General features: G+C 39.9%; 1 protein-coding gene across 1 annotated transcript in view; it reads right to left on the bottom strand.

Moving 5' to 3' along the window:
- Positions 1 to 6,541: 6,541 nt before the first annotated feature.
- Positions 6,542 to 13,595, bottom strand: part of afap1 (actin filament associated protein 1) — a 61,920-nt gene continuing 54,866 nt past the window's right edge. The window contains 5 exon segments of the mRNA XM_063901065.1: positions 6,542 to 9,411; positions 10,423 to 10,587; positions 10,768 to 10,955; positions 11,063 to 11,227; positions 12,285 to 12,414. Coding sequence (XP_063757135.1) covers positions 9,385 to 9,411; positions 10,423 to 10,587; positions 10,768 to 10,955; positions 11,063 to 11,227; positions 12,285 to 12,414 — 675 coding nt within the window. The 3' untranslated portion in view covers positions 6,542 to 9,384.

The raw sequence follows: 13,595 nt of genomic DNA, 5'->3' as shown, positions 1-13,595 counted from the left end.
TTGACTCCTATTTATACACCCCAATGCAGCTAATCACAGCCAACAAGTGTTCAAAATAATATTGCAAGATAAATACAAACAAACTAAATAGACATGACAACACCACACATAAAATGACCCATACAGACATTCAACATTCTAGAATGTTCATTCAAATTTTATAATGTCATTTAACAATCTACAATTGTCATTCAACATCCTAGAAATTCCATACAGCATTCTAGAATTGTAATTCAACATGTTCTGGTGTCGGTGGCCTGGTAAGAACTGTTGGCCCTTCACCTGTGTTCCATCCCTTACCTTTAACCAAACAAACTATAGGGACATGACCACAACACACATAAGATGGCTCCTACAGTCATTCAACATTATAGAATTGTCATTCAACATCCTAGAAATTCAGCAGATCAGCACCTCCAAATCTGAGGCCATGGTTCTCAGCAGGAAACTGATAGACTGTCCACTCCAGGTAGGGAATGAAGCCTTACCCCAAGTGAAGGAGTTCAAGTATCTCGGAGTCTTGTTCTCGAGTGATGGAACAAAGGAGCGTGAGATGGGCCGGAGAATCGGAGCAGCTGGAGCGGTACTGCAGTCGCTTTACCGCACCGTTGTGATGAAAAGAGAGCTGAGCCAGAAGGCAAAGCTCTCTGTCTACCGGGCCATCTTCGTTCCTACCCTCACCTATGGTCATGAAGGATGGGTCATGACCGAAAGAACGAGATCGTGGATACAAGCGGCCAAAATGGGATTTCTCCGCAGGGTGGCTGGCATCTCCCTTAGGGATAAGGTGAGAAGTTCAGTCATCCGGGAGTAGAACCGCTGCTCCTTCACGTTGAAAGGAGCCAGTTGAGGTGGTTCGGGCACCTAGTGAGGATGCCACCTGGCGCCTCCCTAGGGAGATGTTCCAGGCACGTCCAGCTGGGAAGAGACCGAGGGGTAAACCTAGGACCAGGTGGAGGGATTATATCTCTTCGCTGGCCTGGGAGCGCCTTGGAATCCCCCAGTCAGAGCTGGTTGATGTGGCCAGGGAAAAGAAAGTTTGGGGCTCTCTGCTGGAGCTGTTACCTCCGCAACCCTGACGGAAAAGCGGGAGAAGATGGATGGATGGATGGATGGATTCTAGAATTTCCATTCAGTTTCATAGAATTTTCATTATACAATTTAGAATGTTCATTCAAATCTATAATTGACATTTAACAATCTAGAACTGTCATTCAGCATTTTATAATTGTCCTTCAACATTCCGTTTTGCCATAATATCACAGATGAGGGTGAGAGTGATCGTATGCATTCCCAAACAAGATGGTTTTCGGATCAGCAGATGCAGTTTAGTTCAGGTTTATTTACAGTTTAGTTTAAAAGCAGATATGTTCTGCTGTGTCTGTTGTTCCGGTGTCCGTGGTCTGGTAAGAACTGTTGGCCCTTCACCTGTGTTCCATCCGTTACATGTAACCTACTGTATGTCGCCGATTTATACACCCCAATGCAGTGAATCACAGCCAACAAGTGTTCACAGTAATAATGCAAGATAAATACAAACAAACAATACGGACATGACCACAACACACATAAGATGGCTCCTACAGTCATTCAACATGATAGAATTGTCATTCAACATCCTAGAAATTCCAGACAGCATTTTAGAATTGTCATTCACATTCTAGAATTGTCCTTCAACATTCTGGGATTGTCGTTCTACATTCTAGAATTTCCATTATACAGTTTAGAATTTTCATTTGGCATTCTTCAATAGTCATTCAACATCCTAGAAATTCCATACAGCATTCTAGTATTGTCAGTCACATTCTAGAATTGTCCTTCAACATTCTGGGATTGTCGTTCCACATTCTAGAATTGTCCTTCAACATTCTACAATGTTGAATGAACATTCTGGAATTGTCATTTTTGCATTCTAGAACTGTCATTCTATATTTTAGAATTGTCCTTCAACATTCCGTTTTGTCATTATATCACAGATGAGGGTGAGAGTGATCGTATGCAAACACCAACAAGGTGGTTTTCCGGTCAGCAGATGCAGTTTAGTTCAGGGTTATTTACAGTTTAGTTTACAATACCAATGTTGTGGTGATGAATGAGATGTATGGGTTGTTTTGCAGGGTCTGTTGTTTCAGTTTCTGTGGTCTGGTAAGAACTGTTGCCACTTCACCTGTGTTCCATCCCTTACCTGTAACCTTTGACCGCTATTTATACACCTCAGTGCAGCTAATCACAGCCAACAAGTGTTCAAAATAATAATGCAAGATAAATACAAACAAACAATAAGGACATGAGCACAACACACATAAGATGGCTCCTACAGTCATTCAACATTCTAGAAATTCAGCAGATCAGCACCTCCAAATCTGAGGCCATGGTTCTCAGCAGGAAACTGATAGACTGTCCACTCCAGGTAGGGAATGAAGCCTTACCCCAAGTGAAGGAGTTCAAGTATCTCGGGGTCTTGTTCTCGAGTGAGGGAACAATGAAGCGTGAGATGGGCCGGAGAATCGGAGCAGCTGCAGCGGTACTGCAGTCGCTTTACTGCACCGTTGTGACGAAAAGAGAGCTGAGCCAGAAGGCAAAGCTCTCTGTCTACCGGGCCATTTTCGTTAACTACCCTCACCTATGGTCATGAAGGATGGGTCATGACCGAAAGAACGCGGATACAAGCGGCCGAAATGGGATTTCTCCGCAGGGTGGCTGGCATCTCCCTTAGGGATAAGGTGAGAAGTTCAGTCATCCAGGGAGGGACTCGGAGTAGAACCACTGCTCTTTCACGTTGAAAGGAGCCAGTTGAGGTGGTTCGGGCACCTAGTGAGGATGCCACCTGGCGCCTCCCTAGGGAGGTGTTCCAGGCACGTCCAGCTGGGAAGAGACCGAGGGGTAAACCTAGGACCAGGTGGAGGGATTATATCTCTTCGCTGGCCTGGGAGCGCCTTGGAATCCCCCAGTCAGAGCTGGTTGATGTGGCCAGGGAAAAGAAAATGTGGGGCTCTCTGCTGGAGCTGTTACCTCCGCGACCCTGACGGAAAAGCGGGAGAAGATGGATGGATGGATTCTAGAATTTCCATTCAGCTTCATATAATTTTCATTATACAATTTAGAATGTTCATTCAAATCTATAATTGACATTTAACAATCTAGAACTGTCATTCAGCATTTTAGAATTGTCCTTCAACATTCCGTTTTGCCATAATATCACAGATGAGGGTGAGAGTGATCGTATGCATTCCCAAACAAGATGGTTTTCGGATCAGCAGATGCAGTTTAGTTCAGGTTTATTTACAGTTTAGTTTAAAATACGATATGTTCTGCTGTGTCTGTTGTTCCGGTGTCTGTGGTCTGGTAAGAACTATTGGCCCTTCACCTGTGTTCCATCCCTTACCTGTTACCTTTGACCGCTATTTATACACCCCAATGCAGCGAATCACTGCCACCAAGTGTTCAAAATAATATTGCAAGATAAATACAAACAAACTATACGGACATGACCACAACACACATAAGAAGGCTCCTACAGTCATTCAACATTCTAGAAATTCCAGACAGCATTCTAGTATTGTCATTCACATTCTAGAATTTTCATTCAACATTCTTTATTCTTTATTAGGATCCCCATTAGCACTAGCATACGCGTTGGCTATTCTTCCTGGGGTCCTCACACACACACAAAACAAACATTAAACAAAACTAAAAGCAAAATAGAACAACTCATTTCATCATATGAACAATGGTATACGAAGTGAAACAAAAATGGTCATCACATTTTACCATCATCACAAGGCCAAACCACAGGCACAGTTACATTTTACTCTGTAATGCTCATATAATGTTTTAGCAACCTTTTAAAATATACTTGAGAATGTTCCTGAATTATGTGGACTGGTAAAGAGTTCCAGCTGACCATGGCTCTGTACATGACTGTTTTCTGTCTGATATTTGATTTAGATGTGGGTAATACGAACCTTCTTTCTATTGCATGTCTTGTTTGATAGTTATGTTGAGTGTACTGCGATATAAACCTTTGTGATAATATATGTGGTAAGTGTGTCACTGTAATATTCCTAACAAAATTTAACAAAGTATAAGTGGACCTCTGTCTGACACTCAACCATTTAAGGGTCTCCAACACTTTAGTCACTCTGGTTCTGTAGGAGCACTGCAGTGCACATCGTGCTGCCTTATTTTGAGCTACTTGTAGTTTGGCTAGATCTTTTTCTGCAGCACTAGACCAAATAACAAAACAGTAATCAAGCTGTGACAGAACCAAAGCATCTAGAACTTGTCTACTGACATCTTTTGGCAAATATTTTACAATTCTTTTAACAAGTGACACACCACTTCCCATTTTACATAGAACATTATCAATTCGTTTAGACCAAGATCATTTTTGATCCAGAGTTATACCTAACAATTTCGTTTCCTTGACCTGTTCAATTTCAATATGGTTTAAATGTAATAGCAATTTAGGTTCACCTTTTAACTGTTGATTTGATCCTATTATTAAAGATTTAGTTTTTCCAGCATTAAGTACTAACTTATTATTTATGACCCACTCAGATCTGTTCTAGATCCTTGTTCATACAGTGACTCAGCTCACTTGTAGATGAAGCTGCTCCATATATTGTCGAGTCATCTGCATACATTACAATTTTGGATTCTTGTAGCACTAATGGTAGATCATTTGTAAAAATTGAAAATAAAAGTGGCCCCAAACAACTACCCTGAGGAACTCCACAAGTGACTGACTTAATCTTTGACAAACTTCCATTAAAAAAAACAGTTTGACATCGATTGGTCAAGTAACTTTCTACCCACCTCAGCGCATTCAGATTAAAACCATATTGTTTTAGCTTGTGCAACAACAATGGATGATCAATGACATCAAAGGCAGAACTAAAATCAAGTAGTACTGTACCCACTAACTTCCTATCATCTACTTCCACCTTCCAGTCATCGGTCATTTGTGTTAAAGCAGTACATGTTGAATGGCCCGGCCGGTAAGCATGTTGATAATCAGTGTTAAGATTGTTACCTTCAAAGTATTTTTGTATTTGGTTAAAAATGATTCTCTCCATTATCTTTCCTAATGCTGGTAACAAACTTATTGGGCGGCTATTTGTACCAGAAAATGGTCCAGCTGGACTTTTTGCAAGTGGAATAATTTTTGCTATTTTCCATGCCTGTGGGCAAATACATTGTTCAATACTCAAATTGATGATATAGCAGATAGGCTCTGCAACCAAATTAGCAACATATCTAAGAAATGTACCATCTAAATGATCCACACCTGGCGGTTTATCATTACATTTACCCAGTAGACATTCAACATCTGCAATTGTCACTTTCTCTATTTTAAATTTACAATTCTTATTTTCCATAATTAAATCATTTATTAGAAAAGTGGAGTTCCTATTTATAGGTTGCTTCATATTTCTCCTGAGATCATTCACTTTATCAAGAAAATAATCATTCAAATAATTAGCAATTTGTACTGGTTTAGTCAAGAATTTCCCTTCTACCTCAAGATATGTTGAGGTGGATTTCGGCTTACGGCCCATCATGCCATTTACTAAACTCCACAGCTGTTTCTTATCATCCTTAATGTCTTTAGTTTTATTTCCGTAATACAATTGTTTTTTATTTTTATTTAATGCTGTAACATCATTTCTTAACCTTCTATAAATTTGCCCATATGACTCATAACTTGATGAGAAAGCTACAATTTTGGCATCATCTCTTTGTTTCATTAGATCTCTTATTCCTCATCTAAGCAGGGTGCTCTAAAGTTCCTTACTGTCAGTTTTCTAAGTGGTGCATGTTTATCAATCACTTGCATGAATAACAAATTAAATACTGCAAGAGCGTCATCTGGATTTAGTTTTTCAAAAATATTTTTCCAACATATCTTTTGAACATCCTTTATAAATGACTCTTCACAAAAACATTTCATTGATCTCCTCACAATTACTTTCGGTCCTGCTTTTGGCACCTTTGTCTTTCTCACGATAATTATTCAATTATGATCAGTACACCCTTCTCAATTCTGGGATTGTGGTTCTACATTCTAGAATTTCCATTCAGCATTCTACAATGTTGAATGAACATTCTGGAATTCTCCTTTTTGCATCTGGAACTGTCCTTCTACAGTTTACAATTGTCCTTCAACATTCCGTTTTGCCATAATATCACAGATGAGGGTGAGAGTGATCGTATGCATTCCCAAACAAGATGGTTTTCCGGTCAGCAGATGCAGTTTAGTTCATGATTATTTACAGTTTAGTTTACAAAACAAATGTTGTGGTGATGAATGAGATGTATGGGTTATTCTTCCGGGTCTGTTGTTCCAGTTTCCGTGGTGTGGTAAGAACTGTTGACACTTCACCTGTGTTCCATCCCTTACCTGTCACATTTGACCCCTATTTATACACCTCAGTGCAGCTAATCACAGCCAACAAGTGTTCAAAATAATATTGCAAGATAAATACAAACAAACTAAATGGACATGACAACACCACACATAAAATGACCCATACAGACATTCAACATTCTAGAATGTTCATTCAAATTTTATAATGTCATTTAACAATCTACAATAGTCATTCAACATCCTAGAAATTCGACACAGCATTCTAGTATTGTCAGTCACATTCTAGAATGTCCACTCAACATTCTAGAATTGCAATTCAACATTCTTGAATTTTCATTCAACATTTTAGAATTGTCTTTCTACATTCTAGAATTTCCACTCAAAATTCTAGAATGGTCCTTCAACATTCCGTGGTGTCATAATATCACAGATGAGGGTGAGAGTGATCGTATGCATTCCCAAACAAGATGGTTTTCCGGTCAGCAGATGCAGTTTAGTTCAGGGTTATTTACAGTTTAGTTTACAATACGATATGTTCTGCCGGGTCTGTTGTTCCGGTGTCCGTGGTCTGGTAAGAACTATTGGCCCTTCACCTGTGTTCCATCCCTTACCTTTAACCTATGTCCCCTATTTATACACCCCAGTGCAGCGAATCACAGCCAACAGTGATGTTCAAAATAATATTGGAAGAAAAATACAAAACAAACTAAATGGACATGACAACAACACACATAAAATGACCCATACAGTCATTCAACATTCTAGAATTGCAATTCAACATTCTAGAATTTCCATTATACAATTTAGAATTTTCATTCTACATTCTAGAATGTTCATTCATATTCTAGGATTGTCATTTAACAATCTAGAATATTCCTTTATAATTCACCTTATATTAGTCAGTAAAACAGTTGCGTTTTATCAGAGCACCTCACGACCAGAATCTGAATCATAAACTATCATAATACTATCTCACTCACCCATCAGGGTGCCAATAACAAACAGTCACTGAGTGGTTTGTCAGGAAGTTTATTAAAATATTTACAAGCATTTCTGTCACCAAGACGGAGACTGTCTAAGTATTCAACATAGAAGAAAATGTATAAGGTGCAAAAACAAATACTGATGCAGTGCCCCTAAAGCCCCCCACACAAAGCTACGCTATGTACAACAGGTTCACATTTACTGACGTCAGACATTTTGCTTGGGTATAAGCCATGGTGATAAAACCAGGAATCCCCATTTACCAAAACGTGTAGATATGACCTCTTATATGCCTCTTTCTTCAATTTGACATGCTGCGCACACACTAGTTCACAGACTTGTGGGGTATTGGTTTAAAAATAAGAAAGCAATAGAACATATTGAGATGCGAGGAGCAGTTAGCTGTGCTGTATGTAGCATTTCCAAACTCTATCAGTAGTGAATGCTAACACTTCTTCTGTTAACAGTCCAAAGCAATCTAGCAGAACAAACATGACAGCCAACACAGCACAGTGTATCAGAGAAATAAAAAGCAATTGGAAGCTCTAATAGAAATGTGAGATCAATGAGTTTGTGAATATTATATTTGAGGGGCTTAGAATGTGTCTTGGTACGCAAGCAGGCACACACACATGCACGAACGCATTTCATTTGTGGTTGTAGCTTGCCAAAACTGGCAACTGGATAATTACTAGTTCACGTAATTTATTTGTCTGAAGTCTTGATCATGTTTGCCCCTTTCTGCGGTGGTGAAATATCTGTCTTATCAAAGTCATTTTCCATCAACACAGAAGCTGACTTAGTTACACTGATCAAGATGATTCTTTCCACTTTTGAGTTTCTGTTATCCGTAGAGCTACGTCCATCTCAATTGTGCTCATTTTTATCTCACTATTTCTCGACCTGGTATTGGTAGATTTTTTTCCACCAGAGGGAAAAGACATTAGCAAATTCTGCTAGTCAGATGTCTGGATTGCGCCTCGTTTGTCACCATATTGAGTATTGTTTTGATAGCAGCGCTACAAGCTTATGTTGTATTGAAATCTTCAAGGATCAGTAAATATTGGCATTATTTGTCTTCATGTAATAACTCATAAAACACATTGTATTAATAATGAATTACATTATCAATCATTTGTTTGTAAAAAGGTCCTTAAACTTTCCCAACCTTGACGAAGAAAATAAATAATAACTGTTGTTATTCATGGAATGAGTTTATGAATAAAATGTCAAATAGTGTTGTATTTTTCTACAACTATACAGCTTATCATAAACCCAGCCCTACACATGAACCTCCACAATGCATTGTTTTTTCAGAGTTCAGATGATCCGGGAAGCATCTGTGCAATGCTAACAGTGAGGCGGTGGTTGCAAAGTGGTTAGGGGCTTGGCCTGGGAACTGGAAGGTCAGACCAAGTGCTACCGTGGAGTTCCCTACACTGCTATCTGGGTGCCGTACATATGGCAGGCCACTGCTCCTGACTCTAGAATAGGTCAAATGCAGAATTCTCGAATTTCCCCAACAGGGATTAATAAAAGTACATCTTTCTTAACTAATGCTACTCTTATTGATCTGATAAATGCTGCTGTTGTTTATGATTATTTAAATGCTCTTTGCTAGCAGAGGCTGACATCTGTGAGGGTAGGAGATGGGAGTCTGTTAAGCACAACCCATTCATCAAAATCAGGCTTTAAATATATCAACATAAATAAACAATGGGAAGCTAGTATTTGCTCTACACCTTTACAAATAAATATTTGGTTTTCACCTTTTTGAACCCACACTGTCAATCTGCTGGAACAGAAAGCACAGCGGAGGTCGCACAACTCCATGGTGACACAGTTTAAAGGGCCGCTACGTCTGTGTGTCGTAGTACTGTCAGGATACTAAAAGCAACAACTGGTTCTGTTCGTGTGATTGCCATGCTTGTGTGTTACCCAACGGACTGTATGAAAGGTTTAAATAAATATATACACACTTTCCTTGAAAGGTAAAAAAGGATAGAAAATAGACTGATATGATGGGGGGGTTATGTGCCTGTCTTCTGCTCCCATTCCTGAAAAACAAACACACAGACCAAAAAGGTTATCTTCAATATCAGACTTTAGAATAAATACAATTATCTTAATCAGCAGAACCATCACATGTTCAACAATAAAATAATTCAAATATGATCAAATAATATAAGAATAAGGCTTATCCAGCCAAAAGCCATTGAATAAATCAATCATATGTGTTGTTGATCCACAGCAGGGCGGCCATGCTAGTCCATCCTACAGAAGTCGTGATACGTGGTCAACATATCTGTGTTGTTATAGTAAATATTAGAAGTAGTTGTAAAATACGATGAGCTTAAAGACTTTATCTCTATATTGTATTGTATTGTGGTGTTAATAATATGGATAGTGTCAAGAAACGGCAGCTTTCTTTTTGGGGTTCAATATGGCAGGTAGTTAAGAGTTCCTGTCACCTTTACCCCCCCCCCAAGCAGGATTTGTGAGTCTGTTTGAGCCCTAGTTTACATATCTGCAGACATCACAAACTGACTTATGTTTGTAAATTAAAATGATATGAGTGTATACTGAGGGAAAATGTGGGAGCAGCTGTTCCATCCCCTCTCCACTGCAGTGAGGCAACTGACTGAAGATTATAAGCAAACCATCTGTACAGTTAGGAAGTGTGGAAAACAAACTGTCATTTTATGCTAGCCAACAAAATACCTATTTAGTCCAATAAAGTCCTTAGTCTGGAGAGACGTGTACACTTTTAATCATCTATCACTACAAAAATGATTATAAGGTATGCACCATAGCCATGGCCAATAAGGGATGGCTTTGAGCTCTGTTCACATGGATTCCACATTTTCTTTCCCACTCAGTTTTTTGAGAAAAGTACTTTCACCGGAAAAAACTCTTAAAATAGTCATTGCCGTCAATAACCCATCATTTTCACACTCTTATATCATTTTAACAGCAAAAACACAAGTATGGCACATTTAAGACATTCAAGACAACTATAACACAGGACTATTTTCTATGTGGCCCCTGTCTGCACTGTGAGCTCTGACCTTAGCTTTCCTTAGGACGTGGCCCCGGACCGCCGGCGCCTTCTGGCCCTGCTGCCTGCGGAGCAGCGAGGCGCTGTTGACCGGCAGCGAGCACGACTCTGTGTCACTGGTGTCACAGCTCGAGAATGGGGAAGACTCCTGGGTTCTTCGCAACATGGCTGGTGACTACACACACACACACACACACACACACACACACACACACACACACACACACACACACACACACACACACACACACACACACACGGAAAATAAAGAATTGTAGAATGCACTTTATATAAAACTAGCAACATACAGTATCTGAAACACTGGGGAAGCCTGAGACAGTAACGGTGTTTTTACCTTGACTCCAGAGCCAGCTTTTGGTTCAATGGTGAGGCCCAGGGTGACCCCCCCGCTCAGGGCTTTCTTCAGGCTCTCCTTTACCTCTGTAAGCTCCAGCTCTAGGGTCACCCGCTCCTCCTCCCTCTTCTTGCAGTCTTCCTCCACCTTCTTCAGTCGCTCCGTCAGAGAGGCCAGGGAACGCTTGCCTTGTTCAAGAGGAGAGGGGGATTTATTTGTGAATGTTTTCCACTTTATTCAACTGATACCTGGTGAGACGTGGAGAGGAGGGTTCCTGTGATCTCGTTAGTCCTACCAGATGAAGTCTCCACTGCAGTGCGCAGCTCAGTCCTCTCCTTCTTCAGCTGGGTCAGATGGTTCCTGATCTCCTGCTTCTTCTTCATCAGCTCTTCCTCTTTGGTCTGCAACCGCTTGGCGTCGGCCTCCACCCGGTTCTTCCCATACTTACACTGCTCTGCATCTGCATCACAGGGATTGGATGTGAAAAAGCTTGATTCAAGAATTTGAAGTCACATGAGCATCAATGGCACCCTTACCAGCACTGGGAGTTATTTTACTATTTTATTCATCACACATTGTCTTTTTGTAGAACTGCAGTAGGCATTGCGACTTTGTAATCTGGTATTTTAAAGTTTTAAATTGCAATCGGTCTGAAAAAACTTTAGATTCATACATAACATTATTTCATAATTCATAGATTCATACATTTTGTTAAAGATGTCTCATGGAATTAACACTGGAAAAAAATATGCATATATTGCCACTGAACCTCTGCTGTCCACATATTTAAAACTGGGTCCCTGTGTGACTGCCTCTCTGACTAAAAGAGATATTCCAAGACACAAACATGAGAAAGAAGAAGACTGGGCACTGGGCTCAGAAATCCACTTAACAGCCTGATGCAGTTATTCATTACAGGAAGACTGTGCCTTCCCCTTCTGGAAAATACTCTGAGGGTAATCATCCAACATCTGTGTGTGTGTGTGTGTGTGTGTGTGTGTGTGTGTGTGTGTGTGTATGCATGTGAGCTCTGATCATGAGAAACCCCTCAATCAAACCACAGCTGAATTTTTGCAAGCCAAACTTGGAAAAATTAGTATTGTGTAGCATACTTTTAATCCAACATGGCACATATCAAGTATCCGTTCCAACACAAGTGGTTATTATTCTGCCCATTCACACATTAAGCAAAACAATACAATAAAATATGAATCTGATCACAGTTCCTCCTCCCCCAGAGATCTGTCTGAGAGTCACTGGCAGGAGGGTTAAGTCTGGCCCAGCGCGCCACATGCATCATCTTCAGGGGAGCAAAGGTTTTAGAATTTGAAGTTATTTAAACCACCTGCATTTTCCAAACTGCTGTGGAGTTGAGTTTTGCTACTCAGTAATCCATGGTGGTGAGGCTGACAGTCTGATACTGAGAGAGAAGAACTGAGGAACCATTATCAGAGGTCACCGTCTGAGGACCCTTTCTGTTTTATATGAAGCTGCAGACTGCAGGTGTTTCTACTCACTGGAGCTGTTGCGTTGCAGAGAAGCTGTCCCCTTGGTCCCGTTGACTCCATTCTTTTTGGGCTGGTTCTTTGGCTCTGCCTTCTGTTTTGATGCCCCCCCATTAGGCCCAGTTCCCTTCTTCCCTTTCAGCTGATGGGAGAAGAACAGGAGGAGACATTTTAAACCTAAAAAATGTACCACTGCAGGGCGTTTGATATTGTGCGCTTCATATCCGCGATATTAGAGTTGTATCTGTGGGTACACCCCTTCTACACCAGGGGTGTCCAAACTACGGCCCGGGGGCCAACTGTGGCCCGTTGTCCATTTTCAAATGGCCCTCAGCAGATTCTAAAAGTATAATGGAATATCGTGCTTATCTTATGTTGTGGTTCTTAAATATAAATGTTAAAGTATATCACACAGTATGTGTTAATAAGCGTAGTTTCTTAAATAAATGTTGTCCATCTTAGTTGATAATAAAAGCCCCATATCTTACTTACATAATATTCAGTTTTAAGGAATGAGCTGCAAACACTTTTTGTAACAAAAATGAAACCCAAATGAGAGCTGTGATGTAGCTGCTTTTTCTTAAAGCATATTCAATTATTTAGCATCATTTACCTACATCTGATTGATTTTGCTAACTTATAACTTAACCTATAAGGCAATATACCACACCTCTAGTGAGGGCCCCATATTTCTGTATGTGGCCCTCCCCTTTTCTAAAGCTCTCAAATATCTCAGAAAAGTAAATACTGCACTGTATAAAGGTCAGTGCTTACAAATGATGGACAGGGTGGCAACCATTTCCAGGATTTCACTACGGCCCAAAGAGTTATTTCAACCTTCTCAAAGTCTTTGATTTGATTATATTGTATTTAAATATATTCTTTGATTTAGAAAAAATCTTGGCATTAGTATTTGAATGGGATCCCACATCTCCTTCAAACAACTTGTATATAATTAAGTTTCTCAGCAAAAACTACATTTTACAAGATAACATATGAATACATCCCAATAACAATATAAGTAATCTTCGCCCAATACTCTTTTTTACTGAATTCAACTAGAATGCATCATAATGAAACAATATGCAACCTATATGTTATTCTCTGAGGGTTTGTGCTTCACACTCTTTCATGTACGTTTTTCTAGCAAGGTGCAGAACATGTGTGACCTTGTGATGAGCATGTCTTGCTGTAGAGAAAAGAGTTATAGAAAGACATTTAAAAACTAAAACTAAAATATCCTTCGAACCCAATTTGTCCAGTTTAATGTAAAGCTTGGCAGTGCAGCCAGAAGTCTGCAGTTAACCTCATTGGAGGAACATT

Source organism: Eleginops maclovinus, chromosome 14 (genome assembly GCF_036324505.1).
Source record: "Eleginops maclovinus isolate JMC-PN-2008 ecotype Puerto Natales chromosome 14, JC_Emac_rtc_rv5, whole genome shotgun sequence".
Classification (NCBI taxonomy): domain Eukaryota; kingdom Metazoa; phylum Chordata; class Actinopteri; order Perciformes; family Eleginopidae; genus Eleginops; species Eleginops maclovinus.
The sequence above is the reverse complement of the archived record's forward strand: the minus strand, read 5'-3'. Positions and strand labels throughout refer to the sequence as shown.